General features: G+C 39.0%; 1 protein-coding gene and 1 pseudogene across 1 annotated transcript in view; one reads left to right on the forward strand and one right to left on the reverse strand.

Moving 5' to 3' along the window:
• LOC102014291 (natural resistance-associated macrophage protein 2) overlaps window positions 1-14,814 on the reverse strand; it is a 29,510-nt gene extending 14,696 nt beyond the window's left edge. Inside the window, 1 exon segment of the mRNA XM_013508458.1 lies at window positions 14,715-14,814. Coding sequence (XP_013363912.1) covers window positions 14,715-14,724 — 10 coding nt within the window. The 5' untranslated portion in view covers window positions 14,725-14,814.
• On the forward strand, window positions 13,645-13,958 carry LOC102018531 (annotated as a pseudogene).
• Window positions 14,815-19,463: the final 4,649 nt, after the last annotated feature.

Genomic DNA, 19,463 nt, shown 5'->3' on the forward strand with positions numbered 1-19,463 from the left:
AGAAACTATCTTGTAGATAACAATATGTAAAACAACAACCATTGATAATTTCCTACCACTTTGTCTGTAATTCAGTAAGCCCCCCCATTACTATGTTATCGTTCTTTTACTCTTTAAAATAAAAAAAAAAATTGTCTGACATATTTGGAATTTGCCTTGATATATTTTCTTAAGAGATAAAAATAATGGTAGAACTGAAAGAGACTTCACTGGAGGTATAGGCACTATACTGGGAATTTTAGACAAGGTAAAGTTGACTTTTAAAAAAAAGACATTTCTTAAAAGGAGGACTTTGCCCTAAATAAAAGAAAGCAAGATGTACAGAGTGAATGTTGTAAGGAGGAAAAAAGACAGGGAACTCTTTAAAAAACAACTATGCATTACAAAACTAGATTTAAAAATAGATAAAATGTACAGAACTAGTCTTAAACTCAAAGGTAAAAAAGCCCCATACTTTAACTCAACAGGTGACGATACTGTTAACACAAATGAAATCTAAACTAGCTGTGGGGCCAACGGTTAACACTTCTCAGTGCGGAAGCTGGGGCTAGTTTACAGAAACTAAAAACCTCAGTTATAGATACTCACAGAGGGGGCTTGTAATCTAAGACACTGTGTACCTTTAGAGTTCACGTTCCTGATTAGATGTCTTTAAGATGTCCAGTATGGTAGCCAGTGAGAGGAAAACTGTGAAACTGCCTGTACTTGACCAATGGAAAGTAGATAGTCAACACCGCAAATGGTACTTATCAGATTCCCTTTCTGATTGTAAACTAACAAAATTGGGTTACGACCACAAAAATTTCTGAAATCCTGATTTTTCAAAAGTTGGGCTTCTTGTCTCCATCTGCATCAACATTTGGTCGATGGTAAAAGGATGCATTTATTGGGAAAGAAATTCCAAATGATACCATGTTAGTTGACTGATTTCTTTTGCAATGTGACTGTTTATTTCCCCAGACTAATATAAAATAATATAATATAATATGCATAAATCAAATTATTAGCAACAAATAAAAAGTGACAACAATTTGGGCATTAAAGACTAATCTTTCTCAGAATTAGAACTAGCCACACTGTATACAGTAGGAGCCAGGGAGACAAATCAGCCAAAGGAAAAGTTAAAATTAAAAGGTAAGAAAATATTTCACCAAGTACAAATGACTAAATACAAGAGGCAAATCTCCTTGTCCACCTGATAAAGAATGTGGTGCTAGCTACAGAGAGCTTGGAGCTGGCTCGGGTACTTATTGATTTTTTTTTTTTTTTTTTTTTTTTTTTTTGAGACAGTGTTTTGCTAAGCAATTCAGGCTGGCCTTGTATTCTATAGCCCACACTGACCTTGAACTCACAGCGGTCCTCCTGCCTCAACCTCCCTGTTCTGGAATTACAAGCATGCACCACCATGCCTGGCTAATTTTACTTCTTTTTAGGCCATGTTATGTTCACAATTACTGTATCAATAATGTTTTAATTAGGTATGTGAATGGTGTATCAGATACAAAAGAAAAGAAAGTTATAAGGATTATGATGGTAGGCATCATTAATGACATGCAGAGATTCCTTCCTTAAAGAATCTCAAGTGAGCTGGGCATGGTGGCACACGCCTGCAATCCCAGCACACAGGAGGCTGAGGCAGGAGGATCATTGTGAGTTTGAGGCCAGCCTGGGCTATAAAGTGAGTTCAAGGCCAGCCTGAACTGCAAGCGAGACTCTGTCTTAAAAAGACAAAAAAAAGGGACACAGGAGCTAAAGATAGAGATAAGAACTTTCTGAGGAAAGAGCTCCCTGAATGACTCTGAAGCACAAATCCGACTGAAGTAGAGAACAAACTGCACAAACATCTATCTGGGAGAGGACTTGCAGGCAGAGGGAACGGCTGGGGCGATGATTCTGAGACAAGGCCAGTAGCCTCTGCCCCAGCACTACATACAACTGCTAACATCTGCATCTGATGTGAACCTGTTAGCCCTTTATGTCTGACACTGAAACAACAATTTTTCTGACAGTGATATCAAACTGCAAAATCCCTGAAGTCTTTCTGGGCTTGAGGTGTGGCTCAGTGAGACGAACGACGTATACCCACTGTGTCCTGGGTTCCATCTCAAACTCTGCCAAAAAAAGAAATACAAACCAACCAACCTTGATGTCTTACTAATACTGATTCAGTTAGGTAAGATTCTTACGAAGTGTGCTGAATAGACTGACAGTATGTCAAGGCAGCAGCTTTCTTGCTTCTAGAAGAATGAAGCGAGGGTTTAATCCCCAGAACTACAAAAAAATTAACTACAGCCAAAAAGCCTATCTAAATGACATCTTATACAGTGTTACAATGCGAGTTACAGACTGAGAGATAGGCAGGCAATGTATAAATGCGACACGTATAAATGAAAAATACTGGTGTCTAGTATCCACTACAGACTCCTGCAAACCAGTAATAATAATGAAGATAAAGAACCCAACAGAAAAACGCACAAACAGTACAGGTAATTCCCAGAAGAAGTTCAAATGACCAGTGCTATTTATAAACCTCTACTCCACATTTCTATTAATCAGGAAAATATAAATCGAACTCAAAGAGATTCATTTCACATATTTAGACTACCAATAACCTAAAAGCCTCACCACTTTAATGCTGGTAAACGTGTAGAAACTAGGACTTGCATACAGTACAAAACTGACGCAGTCACTTTGGGAAACAACTGACAAGATCTGCTGATGGTGGAAATGCACCTACTGGGCTGGGGATGTAGCTCAATGGTAGAGTATTTGCCTAGCATGCCTGACCTCCGGTCAAGCACCAGCCCAGAAAAAGAAAAAAAAAATGTATCCTTGCATGTGCAAGGCCCTGAGTTCGTTTCTCAGCACAACAAAACAAAATCATAGAAAAAAAAAAAAAAAAAAGGAAAAGAGAAAGAAAAATACCACCTATCCTTTGATCCAAAATGTCTACTTCTAGATTTTTTTCTTTTTTTGAGATAGGGTCTTGCTAGGTACTTCAGACTGGCCTTGAACTCACTGTGTATCCCAGATTGGCCTTGAACTCACAATGATCCTTCTGCTTCAGCCTCCTGAGTGCTGGCGTTACAGGCATGCACCATCACATCCAGCTAAGTTAGAATTAGAGCATTTTCTTAATCCATTCATAACTCATGAAATTAGCTTAGTGGTCTTGTCCAGTATTTTATAAAAATGAAATAGAAGAAGATGCAAGACAATAGGAAATAAAGTTGGGCATGGTGGGGCATGCCTGTAATCCCAGCACTCAGGAGGCTGAGGCAGGAAGACTGTTGTGAGTTCGAGACCAGCCTGGGATACAAAGTGAGTTCAAGGTCAGCCTGAACTGCGTAGTGAGACCCTGTCTCAAAAAACAAACAAACAAAAAAGATTAAAAAAAAAAAAGAATAGAAAATGGGTATAATAAGGGCAAGTATTATTTTGCTAAATATACTTCATGTATAAACTGGGTCTTGATATAAAATGTATTTCTTACTAGGAGTTGTGGTTTTAAAAAAGTTCTGGCTGGCCCTGGTGGTACAATCCTGTAAGCTCAGCTATTCAGAGGCTGAGGAAGGAGGTTCCTAAATTCAAGGGCAGCCTAGACAATTGAGCAAGACCCTGTCTCAAAATTTTAAAAATGAGAAAGGCTAAGAATGTAGCTAAGTGGTAGAGCACCCCTGGTGCCATCCCCAATATCACAGACAAATAAACACCCTCTGAAAACCCTGCCAACGAGAAACTTTCATACATTAGCAGAAGGTGACATGTTTGAAGATACTCCTGCAATACGATATTTATAATAATGAAACAGTCAAACCAGTGCATTTGCCACTGATAGACAAATGGATAAACACTGATAGACAAATGGATGAACATTATCACATGGGTAAATCAATAGAACATCAGACAGCAGCTAAAATCAACTAACTTGATCTACACAGATGAATTTTGAAAACATAGTTGAGAAAAACAAAATGTAGAAAAGTAAGTACAATACAAAATCAAGTACATGACTTTTTTTTTTTTCCAGTAGTAGGGATTGAATCCAGTGCCTTTGCACTGAGCTACATCCCCAGTTCTTTTATTTTTTTATTTTTTTTTTTTAGTTTTAGACAGAGTCTAAGTAGCTCAGCTTGGGCTTGAAGTTCCAATTCTCCCAAGGATGTGTCATTAAGACAGAGAAAGCAGTTTTCAAAGGCTCCCACTCACCAAATCTGCAGCAATTTGCTCATCAAAATAAGTAACCATAATAACAGATTGAATTAAAATGGGAATCCAGGGACTGGCGATTTAGCTCAGCGGCACAGCGCCTGCCTGCCAAGCACGAGGTCATGAGTTTGCTTCCTGGGACTGGAAACAAACCAACCAACAAACAAAAAATAAAATAAAATAAAATGGGAACCCAAGCATCCAAAGATATAAATAAATAATGAAATAGAGAAAAGGGAAAAATATTCTTAGGCGAATCCCAAATAACTAATGTGCAATAAATGATTCATTCAGAAAAATTATCACTTGGCAAACAGAATTAACTGGTGCAAATAAAAAATATTAATGGGCACAAATGAATAGGGTAAAGTGTGATAAATAACAGGATATTTGAATAATAAAGTACTTATTAATTAGAGAGGGAAAGATGGTAACTTTACACCAAAGAAGCTGGCAGAAGTCATCTTAATCGACGTGATCGAGGCAGTAGTATGCCAAAGCTAACACACACCAACTCAGAGGGGAACACTTCCCAACTCCTGTCCAGGGATGACAGACACTCGCTTGAATTCGGCTATGGTGGGAGTATTTACTCCACAGAAATTGGCAAACGCTGTCCCAGAGGAGCTGGCCAGTTAGTAAATATTTGAGAACAACAGTGAGTCAGAGGACAACCAGACAAGCTGACTTCATGTACCTCCTGATAATTATATACCAAGAAGAACAGCGTTGTGTTTGTGGTATTCTGCCCAAAACACATAACTTCAAGGGTAGGGAGAAAACATACACTGGGAAAAAACTAAATTGAGAGACATTCCACAAAATAAATAGCCTGCGCTGGCAAACAATCAGGGTGATGAAAGACACTGACAATTAATGCAATATTTCAGATTAGAGGAGACTAATGAGCTACAATAACGAAACACAGTATGTGATCTTGATTGGATCCTAGACACAGTTGTGGGGGTGTTATGGTTTTTGCCTAGATGTCCCCTCAAAGCTTTATACAGTCATAAATGGAGTTTTGAAAGTGGCTGAACTAGGGTATTTGAATGTAGGTTAAGGGTGTGATACTGGTTTTAAGGTTGTGGATAATGGAAGCCCCACCCTGCATATAGGCGGCACCAATCAATAGGTTGGTAGCCTGTCTGGAATATAAAGGGACAGAAATAAGGCAGGTTTGCTGCTGCTGCTTGATGCTTAGTGCCTGTTGCTTCCTGCCTGCCTCACCATGAACTATTTCTCCTCTGTGATGCCCCTCAGCTATGCTGCTCTGCCTCAGTCAGCTGACAAAACCACTACAAATTGTGAACTGAAATAAAGCTTTCCTCCTTTAACTTTGGGTGTTGTGCATTTTGTCTCAGCAAAGAGAAAAGTAACTAAAATAGAGGGGTATAAACATTTACAGGAAGGCTGATGCAGGAGGATGGCAAGTTCAAGGTCAGCTTGGATGATGAGGTATAAAAATATGGTGAATGATTAAATTTTTAAAAAATGTGTTACAGTAAAAGACATATTGCCATTAATCCCCCTCAAAGTAATTCCTCTCTCTTCCAACACATTTAGCTTACCATTCTTGCTAATTTCTGAAGCAGTTCCAGAAATCCTATTTTACGTCTTTAGTTGCACTGTTGTGGCTGCCTTCATGCCTGCCCTGAATCAATTCAAAATGTTTACATTCCTGGTCATTTTTGGAGAAGAGCCAGAAGCCATACAGTGCCAGACCCAGTGGATAAAATGGATGAAGGTACACTGTATAGTTTTTAGGAAGCTGCTTTTCTACTGGATGACACTTGACAACTGCATTCACTGTATTTTTTTTTTAATCACACCCTGTAAATATGGTCAGGAAACAAGACTACCAGAGCTGCTTCAAAAAGCCAGGTGTGGTGGCACATGCCTGTAGTCCCATCACTGGGGAGGCTGAGGCAGGAGGATTGCTTGGTTCAAGGTCAGCAAGACTTGCTCCAAAAAAAAAAAAAAAAGAACTGCTTCAGAAAGTGACAAGAAAAAGAAAAGAAAGAAAGTGACAAGAATGATGAGGTAAGAAACAAGGAAGGTGGGAAGGGACTTTAGGGTGATTAATAGCAATGTGACATTTACAGTAATAAACTTTACAGTCACTGTGTTTTTATCACCCTTGTTCATAGCAAAACTGACTCAAAAATAAAATTATCAGGACAACTAACCAAATGTGAATGAGATCTTTTGATGGAACAATACTGTTGTATCGATGTTCATTTCCTGATTTTGATCATTGTGTGATGGTTATGCATGAGAATACCCCAAATGCGTACAAAAGCATGCAGAGATAAAGGCCCATCAGCCTGCAGTTCAGACGAAGGAACTGAAACATTAAGAAAGGGGAATCTGGTTGTCAGTTCTCTGTACTATCGTGAGTCTGAAACATACAGAAATTAAACATTATTAGGTCAAAAACCTTGAACGCGACCTGGTCCTCTTGTCATTCTGAGGTCTCCGTGGCTGAGGGGTGCAGAGGTGCTGAGCAAGCTTTTATGAGTCTCAGCGCCCCCACTCCCCACCCACTCCCCCACGGCCGCCACATCTCGCCTCCACTGGCGCGGCCCTCAGGTCTGGCGCAGACGCAAGAGCAGGGAGCAGAATCCCTCTGCGCTTTCCCGCCCTGCCTCGGATTGGCCAAGTCCAGAGTGAGGCCCGCCTTCTGCACAGGCTTGAGCGCCTGCAGGGCCTGCAGGTGTGAGAACACTGCCCCAGGGTCTCCCCTTACCTACACGGATAACCATCAGACGAGATGATTAGTCTCCATCCTCCTCTGCTGACCACGGGCTATCTGCAGACGTTTCACTCTCATAACAATCGGTCAGTGTGGTTGCCGTGAACCATTCAAAAGAATCCGTTTAGCTTCTCCCAATACACACTGATGACAGGCTCCTCAGAGCTGCAGCCCAGGGTCCTGACTGCGCACAGATTCTTAAAGCACAGTGAGACTCTTGACCTCGGCTGCCTATTTCCCGCCCTTTCCTTCAACTAAACTCAGTGCAATGACCCTGCGTCCGTCTCCCCTGGCTTTTGGGCCCAGATATCAGATATCAAGACTCACAGTCCCAGAGGGATGAGGGCTCCCCTGGGCAGACAGACTTAGGCAAATACATCCTCTCCCAGCCTTCGGGGTTACAACTGGTGCGCTCCACAGTGTAGGGCGGTGGCCAGGCGCTGCTCTCGGGAGTCCCAGCAGAGGTAGTGGGTGATCCCACTTGGCTCATCCCAGTTGGCCACTCCCTCGGAGGTGTGTCTCTCAGCTTTCCTACCATCAGTTAGTTGGAAATTGCCGGAAATGTGTCTGGGCCTTACAACACCTGTTCTCTCTACGGCTTCTTTCTCAAAGAGCAGCAGGAGACCAGGAGACAGAAGAGGTGGTAGGGCCTAGCGCTTCCGCAGGCTGAAGGTATTGTGCTTCTGCCCCTTCTTTCTGGGTTATAGTTTGTGATTCTCTTTGCTTCTCCTCCTCTCTCGCCCTCTCCCAAGACTTCTGGCATGCTAGGCAAGCAAAGCTCCGCTGCTGAGCCATCTCTCAGCCCCTGCGATGAGATTGGGTTCGTGGGATGAACCCACTGTATTTGAGCTTCGGGGTGAACAGAGTAGGTTGCACAGCAATAGACTGAGCCGCTGCTAAACCACTGTAACAGCAGTTGCTCTTACAAGTGTCTGCACTCATCTTAGACAAAGAAGAGTTTCTCCCACTGCCCCCTTCCCACCTGGTACAGAGCAGGTGCTTTATAAATAATCCAAGTGACCGCATAATGGTCTGCACATTCTGCAGAACTGGGAGTGAGTGTTCTCCCATGGCCCGTGAATCTGGAGGTATTTGTGCTTGTGCTGACACTGCACGGTAAAAGGAGCTGTGTTCCTAGTGTGCGGGGAGGAAGTGCTGAGTTCCCAATGTCAAATGCTGTGAGTGAAAGGATATCGAGTAACAGACTCACGATCTCCGTTAATTTTTGCTCTGTATGTACGGTATCAGATTGCCAGTTTCTGCGTGTACACATTTCTCTCTAATATTCCTTCCCCTCAAAATGGGAAGGCTCTGCCGGGTGTGGAGGCACACACCTCTAATCCCCGCACTCCGGAGGCTGAGACAGGACAATTGTAAGCTTGAGGCCACCCTGGACTAGATAGTGAGCTCTCAGGGGAGATGAACTCTGCAGACAAGTGGAGACTGTTTATTGCAGTTGAGCAGACCGCATGCAAACAGATGAAGACAGCAGAGCACATAAGCAGCAGTACAGTGGGAGACGGTAAACAGTCTTCAGAATGATTCACAGCAATCACACTGATCTTCTAGTGTTACTAGAGAGAGAGAGATGTCTTCTGATAGCCAGTGGCCAGCACATGAGGATGAAGGCCAACTGTCCCGACTGATCAGGAAGTCCAGAGACTCCCCCTTTGTCCCTGTAGGTAAGTATAAGCCTCAGCTGACTACTGGAAAGTGTAATGACGCAGCAATGCCTTATGCTAGAGCTTCTAAGGATTGACATGTTCCATATGATTGAATTTTTCACATAATTGAAGCTAACCTCCTCTACTTATTAATATGAGTCAGGCTTTCGGAGTAATTCCTTTTTTTTTTTTTCCCCGGTACCGGGAACTGACCTCACAACCTTGCACTTGCCAGGCAGGAGCTGTGCCACTGAGCTAAATCCCCAGCCCCCTTTCGGAGTAATTTCTAATACATGATATGTCCTCCCAAAATGTTACCTATCATTCATTAATGCATCAAATCTTATTCTACTTTATCCAGTTCAGTAGACATCTACCTAAAATTATTAGTTGCAATGGAATCGATTGAATGGACTTAAGCTTTTCTGTCTGGACTCAGTACTAGCAAGAGCAGCAACAGTTTACTAGGACTATTAAGGACTACTGAAATGCATGTCTCTTTGTAACTCCAACCTTTAAGGTCTTACGTCTGCTGTTTATAGATTTTTCTGTTTCTTCCATTACTATTTGGTACTATTAAAAACTTCTGCTTCTAGTGTTCTGTGGCACCAGGAGTGAGATGCCCAGAATTGAAAGACCCGGAAGTCACCTCAGAGTGAAGCTCTGATGGGAAGCCTGGCCTTCCCTGTGTACTTGAGAGCTTGAACTTTGGCTGGTCACTGGCTCTTTTTTCTGATTGCTAAGTAAACTTTGACCTGAAGTAGTGGCACTCTGATTAAACCTGGAGTTCCTTCTCCTCTCCCACACATATGTACTGTATGTTTACTTTTTTTTGGTTTTTTTCCCATACCGGGAATCGAACGCACAACCTCGTGCTTGCCAGGCAGGCACTGGGCTGCTGAACTAAATCCCTAGCCCTATGTTTACATTTTTAAACATGTACTATATGCAGTTGGATTTAAAAAATACTCAAGCTGAACTGGGGATATAGCTCAGTGCTAGAGTGCTTATCTACCATGCATGAGTGCCTGGGTTCAATCCCAGCACTGGAAAAAAACATTAAACACCAATATTATGTTTTAAAATCTGAACTTACTCTTTCTTGTCCTCTGGATGCTTAAGCTGTCCCAAGCATTATTATTGTATAATTCAGCCATGCATCTTTCCTTATGCTCATTTCATCTAGGAACTTAAATAATTTACCTAGATCTGATTTAAAGAAGTGTGAGTATGTCCCTTCCACAAAGTCTTCACAGTAACTCTGAGTCATACGCTTCCATTGTCACCACAAATGAAGCAGTTTTATGTATCTGTTATTTACATATCAAAAGAACCAATTGTTTTTACAGTAATATTCCCTTGAAACTTTCACTTAAAAAAAGAAGTTTCACTTAATTTGGTTAAGACTTATAAGAGCACCCAGAAGAAATGGAAGCGAATAATTTAACAATCATTTATCTTCCTTACCATTTTTAACCAGGAAAACAAATAAGAACTTGATTGCTACTTGAACAGATCCTTTTCATGAAGAGAAATTAATCACTATGCCTGTTGTATATTAAATTATTTTTCTAAAAACATTTGGGTTGATTAAAGTAGAAAGATGAAACTGCTTCTAGCAAAATTCAATTATAGATATACAACAGAGACATAATATGAAAACCAGGACCTGTTCTGACTTTAATCTCCAAAAGGAACAAACAAATTTAATTAAGAACAGAACCTTGATTTGACTAAGGGAAGAAGGCCAAGGTTTTGCTAGAAAATAAATAACGATAAAATTTGGATGTATATCATTAAATAGTTATTTTAGCAATATCTACAGGGTATCCAGTGACAGGATGGAGTTGCTTGTGTGGATAATTTAGAAAACATTTTTATTGATTAAACAATTTTCATCATTATAAATATGATCTATTGGGCAGGGGGCACCATACAGTGCTAGAGTACTTGCCTAACGTGCTTGAGGCTCTGGGTTCAATCCCCAGCTTTGCAAAATAAATTTAGAATAATAAGTAAATGCACAAAATCTCTTTACATCATTCAGAATTGTTTTATGATCACTGTTAAAGTCTGTGTATGTGTTATAGTTATATATTTATTTTTTGTGTTGACAATTTGGTTTTTTCCTTTCATTTAACATTTCATATATAGCTATATGTGTATTAATACTAGATAATCTTACAATTTTAAACATATTTATATAGGTTTTCTTGTGTTTGGGTCATTATAGTTGTCTAGTTTGTTCCTCAGACACAGTATAGCTATGAATACATTTTGTATCCTTTTCTTTTCTTTTGATTATTTCCTGGCAGTGTGTTTACAAAAGTAGAATTCCCAGGTCAGACACTGGGTGTGGTGGCACATGCCTGTAATCCTTGCTATTTGGGAGGCTGAGGCAGGAGGACTGAGAGTTCAAGGTCAGTCTGGGCAATTTAGTAAGATCTTGTCTAAAAAAAAAAAAAGAGCTGAGAAAGGAAAGGAGGGAGAGAAGGAGAGAAGAGAGAAAGGGAGAGAAGGAGGGAGGGAGGGAAGGAGAAAGGAAGGAGTGACTGATTTCCAGATCAGAAAGCATAATCATTTATTATATACTTCTAGGCTTCTTTCCAGAAAGATATGACCAAATTTGTGAGGCCTTCATAGTAGGAAATATGGAATATTTTCCCATGGGTTTATCATCATAATCATTGTATTGTTATTTTGTTTTCTGATGTTTTTGTTTGTAGTACATCAGTCATTTGCATTTTAATTGCATTTACTTCAATCAGGCTCTAAAATACACTCTTAAATGGAGTTATTTACTCTGATTCTTATTTCTACTTATTAAATGGGTCCTAAAAGAATAAATATATCCTCCCCACACAGAGTCAACTGCATTTCTCTCTTTTTTTTTTTTTTTTTTTTTTAGTAGTGGTGCTGGGGAATCAAACCCAGGGCCTTGGGTATGCATGACAAGAGCTCTACCACTGAGTCACATCCCCAGCCTGACAATTCTATGTACAGTACTAATCACAAGTAAATGGAATCTGAAATTTAAAACATAATACTTACAGTCTTTCCAGGGAAAATATAATGCCTAGGTATGAACCTAATGAAACAGGTAGGCTGAAAATTGCAGAATGCTCACGAAATAAATCAAAGAAGACCCAAGTAAATGGACTACCATATTCATGGATTAGAGGACTCGATATATAGTGGAGTGTAGATTCTCCCCAGATTGATCTACAGGTTTAAGGTAATTCCTATTGAAATCCTAGTAAGGTTTTTGCAGTCATAGACAAGTTTACTCTAAATTCATATGGAAAGGCAAAAGTCTTAGAATAGCTAAAAACAACCTTTTATTTTTTTAAAGAATAAGGTAGAAGGAGTCACTTTACCTGATCCTGAGGCTTATTCTACAGTTACAGTAATCAAGATGGTATGGCCACTGATGGAGAGACAGCTACACAGATCAATGTGATAGACAACCCAAAATTTGGGCCCACATTTTTATTGTACAAAAGTTTCATTTGTTCTTATGTCAACATATAGCATTTCATCCTTGTTTGCTTCTATTAAGTTGGCCTTATCCTCTTACAGATGTTATAAATATACTATTCTATTTTCTTCTAGTTTTTTAAAATTTTGTTTTGCACTTAACTCTTACTCATCTGAGTATATATTTTATAGGGTTTGGTATGACATATAAGTCCAAGTTAGTTCTACCGAATAACAGTAACTAACACTAATGGGATTTATTAGGTAATTATTCCTTCTTCAGTAATTTGGTTATTTTTGTTAGTCATTTTAGTCAGTTAATTAAGTTCTCAGAGTGTTTTAAATATCCTTGAGAACCTTCCCCATTTAGTTGATCAGATCTCTGTTTTAAAGGCAACAACAGAGGATCTTGGCTGTCACAGCAGTATGTCTCCATTCGTGGGGAACACAGAAGTGTTTGTAGGGGTTTCTGGACTTTTCTAGAGTAACAGTTCTTCCCGGGGACAAATGCTTCTTGTCCCTGTATTAATACCTTTGCACTCGCATCAGAGTTTCTTGTCTCACCTTTTAATCCCAGTGCTGAGTATCAGATTCAGGGCATTGTGCACACTATAACGTGTCAGTTTTATGGAAAAACAATGTTTTTATCACTTTGCTAGATTCTTCTCCTTATTTGGTGATGAGAAGAGAGGAATAAAGCCAGACACATACTCAAAAGCTATGGCTATCCAGGCATGGTGACGTATGCTTGTAACCCTAGCTAGAAGATCACAAGTTCAAGACCAGCTTGGGCAACTTAGTGAGACCGTGTCTCAAAATAAAATTTAAAAAAGTTTGGGCATATAGCTTAGCAGTAAAGTGCTTGCCTACCATGGACATGGCCCTGAGTTTCCCCAATACTGGAAAAAGAAAAACGTAATGAATGTTCAGATGTTGGGTTGTTTCACTGATTGGCTAAGTTATTTAGTTGCCTATAATAGTCTTATAGTATGCAAAAATCAAAATCTTGCCTCAAGAAAACTATAAGTGACTACACAGGTTATGATATGATATGATATTATATTATATTATATGATTAACATATATATGGTTCAGGGATTTCTAAGAAAAGTCAAAACTGCAGATATTGGATCCAAGAATGTTAATGACCTATTTTAAAATCTACTACATCAAATCCAGCCTGGTTCTTTAAAAAAATGTCCTTTGGTATAGGTTGAGTGTCCCTAATTCAAAAACCTGAAATACTGCAAATCTCAAGTTTTTGAGTCGCAACATGACGCCACAAATGGAAAGATCTACCACTGTAGTCATGGGAAAATCTGCAGTCAAAACACAGGTGCAGCCAAGCTCGGTGGCACACACCTGAAATCCCAGCACTTGGGAGGCTGCATAGCAAGACCCTGCCTCAGAAAAGAAAGCAACAAAGCCCACAGATATACTGATACTAAACATGTAACCTGGAGCTACGTCCCGCGCCTTCCATCCGCATCCATCGCTGGCTGCGGTAGGTAGCTCGTCAGGCCCCCAGCAGCCAGTATAATGTAGCAGATGGAAACCAAAGAGGCCTGTCAGCAAGCCTTGGCTGGTGCAGGAGATAACTGGTCGTAGCTGATTTCTCAGCCACGTGGTGGGGGCCTTGCAAAATGATCAAGCCCTTCTTTCATTCCCTGTCTGAAAAATATTCCAACGTGTTGTTCCTTGAAGTAGATGTGGATGACCGTCAGGATGTCGCTGCCGTGTGTGAGGTCAAATGCATCCCAACCTTCCAGTTTTTTAAAAAGGGTGAGAAGGTGAGTGAGTTTTCTGGCGCTAAGAAGGAAAAGCTTGAAGCCACCATTAATGAATTCATCTAATTGTGTTTTCTGAAGAACATAACTTGCTATCAGCTGTTTAAAACTTTTAATTTTTTTTATTTACAATAAATATGAAGTATGGAAACTACCCAACTGCCACCTGATTATAAATGACAATAAAATATTAATTCCACCCTTTAAAAAACTAAAAATAAACATGTATACTAAATACTGTGTAGGCTGTCAGGTCCAAATGGCAAGTGGTAGATGGTATTCAAAAATAATATTACCCAGGATTCAAAGTTAGCACACAAAAAACAACAGCATTCCTGTATATCAATACCGAACCCAATGAGAAGGAAATTAGGGAAACAATCCCATTCACAGTAGCTGCAAAAAAAAAGTAAATACCTAGGAAGAAACCAAACCAAAGAAGTGAAAAACGTCTGTAATGAAAAATTAGAATTCTGAAGAAAGAAATTGAAGAGAATATTAGAAAATGGAACGACATCCCTGTTCCTGGAGAGATAGAGTTAATATTGTTTAAACGGCTATATTACCAAAAGTGATCTATGAATTTAATGACAATAATACCCTTCATAGAACTAGGAAAAAACCCTAAATTTTATATGGAAATAGAAGAGAGCCAAAATAGCCAAAGCACTCCTCAACCAAAAGAACAAAGTGGGATGCATCACAATTCCAGATTTCAAGTTATACTACAAAGATACAGTAACAAAAACAGAATGGTGCCTGCACAAAATAGACATGGAGACCAATAAAATAAAGCAAAAGGCACAGAATACCCTCATTTACCTTCAGTCATCTGGTCTTTGGACAAAGGAGCCCAACATATTTGAAGAAAAGTTGGCTTCTTTGACAAATGGTGCTGGAAAACTGGATATCCATAGGTAGAAAACTGAAAATAGATCTCTCTCTCTCTCACCCTGTAATAAAATCAAATAAAAATGGATCAAAGACCTATAAATGAAAACAGAAACTTTGAAACTGCTGGAAGATAACAAAGAAAACACTTTAAGCCATAGGTACGTTGAAGAAGTTCCTGAGCAGGACTCCAATAGCATAGGAAATAATGTGAAGAATCAACAAATTAAAAAGCTGGGAAACAAAAATTTTGCTAGCTACTCTTATAGAGGACTAGTATCTAGCATATATAAAGAACTCAAATACCAAAAAGCAAATGACCCAATCAAAAAATTGACACATGAATCCAATAGATACTTCTCAAAAGAGGAAATTCAAATGGCCAATAAGTACATGAAAAAATGCTCATCATCTTTAGCTATTCGGGAAATGCAAACCAAAATAACACTGAAGCTGGGCATGGTGGCACATACCTATAAACCCAACACTCTGGGAAGCTGAGACAGGAAGATTATAAATTCAAGCCTGGCCTGAGCAAGTTAGGTGACTATCTTAGCAAGACATTGTCTTAAAATAATAAATTTTTAAAAGGCTAGTTATTATTTTTTTTATTTCATAGCAATTGGCAGACTTTAATATCCAAGAAAAATTGAGTCCATCATATACATTAAAAATATAGGAAATTTCATGCAGACATGAAGCTTCCAATTCAGCCTTTATGGCTGCTTTTAAAATGAGAATTAGATATACAGTACACTCCATAATTTTATACTGTGATTTATATGGCTTCTCTTTATAATATATATCTTCATCTTGCTCATTTGATTAACATACCCTAAATCTGCACCACTTTAGAAAATGAAAATTTTTTAAAATGCAAGCACAATGACCACTTAGTGAAACGGAAAACATTTTTGTAAAGAGCCAATTTAAGAAAAAAGAAACTGTTAATGCTTACACACTTTAGTAGCTAGGATTAAACTTCAATACAAAATTAAATCTTCCAGTGACATTTCTATTATGATCGATTAACACATTTTTGACTTACGATATATGAACTGAAAAAGCTACAGGAAAAAGTGGTGCAAATTTGTATAGAACATTTAAAAATATAGTGAGGTTAAAAACAAATGAAATAACTGATTTCAGAGTTAACTAAAATAAACACTATAATTTAAATATAACATCATTAGGTAATTTTACATAATAAAACCAACCTACCAGTGTCAGTCTACTTTTGCCTTTGTGAGAAAAACAAAGATCATTTGTTTTGATATAAGTTGTAGAAAAGTAAATATAGCCAGTGAATAGAAGGCATTTCTACATTACTCAAACATAGCATGCATTCCTTGCCATTTAATGGACTTTAAAAAAAATAGTTGTGCTGCTTCACCTTTTCAAAAGTAATGTTAGGGTTTCTCTGGGGTTTTCTTTTTTTCGTCCCCTTGTAATTTTTTTCAAGTTTAAAAGGGCTAGTTATGTAGCTACGTGGGAGGAACACCCCTGGGTCTGATCTCAAGTACCACAAAAACCACTGAGATTCTTACTCCAGTCAGAATGCCACTGTCAAGAACACAGAAAACACCAGCAAAGATTTGGGGGGAAAGGAATCCTACATTTTTGGTGGGAATGTAAACTAGTACAACCACTATAGAAATCAGTATGGACATTCCTCAAAAAACTAAGATACAGATTTCCATTTGAACCAAGTATGCATCTCCTGCATATATTCCCCCCAAAGAATATCATACTATAGTGATACATGCATATTCATATTTATAGCAGCCCAATTCACAGTACCTCAACCCTGGAAAGAGCCTACATGCCTAACAACAGGATAAAGACAATGTGGTGTTTATACATAATGGCATATTATTTAGCCATGAGGAAAAAAGAAATCATGTTATTTGCAGGGAAATTATTGGAACTTGAGACCATAATGTTAAATGAACTATGTCAGACACAGAAAGTGAAATACCACATGGTTTCTCTTACATGAGAAATCTAGAATATAAATAAATATATTAATAAAACAGAAGAGAAATGGTAGAAAACAAGAAGACAGACTTTTTAGAAATAGATTTAGAAGGGGATTGGGGGAGGGGAGAGGGGAGAAGGAGGTGAAGGAATTGAAAATGATCGTGATATGTTATGTACATACACCAGTTCCCCAAAACAAACATAGTTGCTATGTATCGCAAGCATACACTAATAAAAATAGTAATATTAAAATGCTGCGAGATTCATAAATTGGGGTTAATGTGAGGTGATACAGTATACTAGGAGGAAGATGCAAAAGAAGCTACAAAAAGGCTTTCTGAAAATCTTTGCACAGGGTGCTTTGAATTAACAGGGTGTTTGAATTTTGCCTAGCTGTGATGCATCAGATCTTGCCTAAAAAACAGGGGTAAAGTATGAGGAGGATAATTCCACCTTGAAGAATATTTAGAAAAGGATTTTCAGAAAATAAAAGAGAAAGAAAAGGAGGCAAATAAGTAATCATGTAGTGAAAATCTGTGGGTGCCACTGCCCCCAAAGTATTTTTATGACATCACTTAAACTTAAAACATATAATTTAAGAATTATTTGCAGACTGGGAGTGTAGCTCAATGGTAGAACATGGTAGGACACTTGCCTGACATGTGCAAGGCCCTGAGTTCAAGCCCTAGTACTACAAAAGAAAATTCATCCACAGATGTACTACTTTAAATAAATGTCTAGCCAGGCATGGTGTCGCATGCCTGTAATCCCAGCACTCGGGAGGCTGAAGCAGGAGTATTGCTGCAAGTTCAAGGCCAGCCTGGGCTACAAAGTGAGCGCAAGGCCAGCCTGAACTGCACAGTGAGATTCTGTCTCAAAAAGACAAAAAAAAAACCAAATAAATGTCTATTGCAATGATGAAATAAAATAAATAAAAATATTGACTACTATTATCTTTGGCCAGTATGAATATGAAACATAAATGCATTTTGTGTTGAAGGTCTCATCCCCAAGAGATCTCATTATATATATGCAAATATTCCAAAACCTGAAAAACTATGGAATCCACAACGCTTCTGGTGCTAAGCTTTTCGGATAGGGGATACTCCATCTGCAGCTTGCCTGCTTATTTTCAAAATACTCATCCCTGAGACAGTCTTACATCTAACTCTCTAGGCTCTTGAGAATTCTTGTCTGCTGTTTATCTCATTTATAGTTTTAAAATTCACAGGTGTAGCAGGTTTTGTGACTCTGGTGTCCTACGGTCTTTACAAGTTAAAGTACCGAAGAGATCAGAAGGTGTCCACTCATCTTCTTCACCTGAGAGTTGCTGCGCAAGGATTTGTCGTAGGAGCCATGACTCTAGGTAAACTGCTTCGCTTGGATCTTATGTTCAGCTGTCCTTGGAGCAGCTTATTTATTCTATTCATTTATAGAAGATGAATACTGTGTTAAGATGATATAAAGGGAAAGGGCAAGAAAAACTGATGTTAACTTGGTTGATACTGCCGCCCAGTTCTGGGCTTAATTTCTTAGTATTTTAAGCTAACAAAACCTTACACAAACTAAGAAAAGCCCCAGGAGAGAACTGGAGGGATATGTTGATGTCCTCAATACCGAAAGAAGTGATAAACAGTTCCTACTCTATACAGCTCTGTACCTGTGTGTGCAGGGGTTACATTTCCCAGCCTACTGGACAGCAGATACAGTAGGTTAGCGGATAGAGTAGCTTAACTGGGAAGGACATTTTCAGAGCCCACAAATCTCAAAAGCCTTGTTTCCCTTTTATTTCAAGTTTGAGCAATGGGTAAATCTGTGTTTGTTTGTTTGTTTGTTTGTTCATTTGGTTTGTGGTACTGGGGATTAAACCCAGGGCTCTGCACTGAACTACATCCCTAGCCCTTTTTAATTATTTATTTATTTATTTTGGTCTTTTTGAGGCAGGGTCTCGCTATGCAGTTCAGGCTGGCCTTAAGCTCACTTTGTAGCCCAGGCTGGCTTTGAACTCACAAAGATCCTCCTGTCTCAGCCTCCCGAGTGCTGGGATTGCAGGAGTGCGCCACCATGCCTGGCCTAAATTTTTATTTTAAAATAGGGTCTCACAGCTTTCTAAGTAGCCTAAGATGGGCTTGAATTTACAATCCTTCTGCCTCAGCCTCCCAGAGTGCTAGGATTACAGGTGTATGCCATCATGCCTAGCTCCTTTTTTTTTTAAATGTTGTTTTTAAAATTAATCCATAAAGCAAGTAACATCTCTGCAGTCTGACATAAAGAACAGGAATAAAATCACCGTGGTTAATTAGAGTTATAACAAGGCTAAATCTATTAGCTATTTGATTAAATAAACCTAAAAGGAAATCTATGTTGGGATCTAAATTCTCTAAATTTTTAATCTGCCTGAATGAGAACAGCTCACAGTGTTATTAGCATCCCTCGGGCTGTGCAGATTGCCTATGAGTAATTCAGAGAGTACAGAACGCTGGGTATGGTGCTTGAATACGGAGGCTATAAGGTAATTACGTATCTCAATCCTATGAGTTGTGACATTCATGTTTTGAACCAAATACAACAAGAAGCCTTACGCCAAAGTTACAGTTCCCATTCTCAGCATTCAGCAAACATTTGATGAACATCTCCTAGTGCCAGACACCATGTTCTGGTCCAGAGAAATAAAGGTAAGAGTCTCATAAGAATCGGTCT

Source organism: Chinchilla lanigera, unplaced genomic scaffold (genome assembly GCF_000276665.1).
Source record: "Chinchilla lanigera isolate Chin_1 unplaced genomic scaffold, ChiLan1.0 scaffold00146, whole genome shotgun sequence".
Lineage (NCBI taxonomy): Eukaryota > Metazoa > Chordata > Mammalia > Rodentia > Chinchillidae > Chinchilla > Chinchilla lanigera.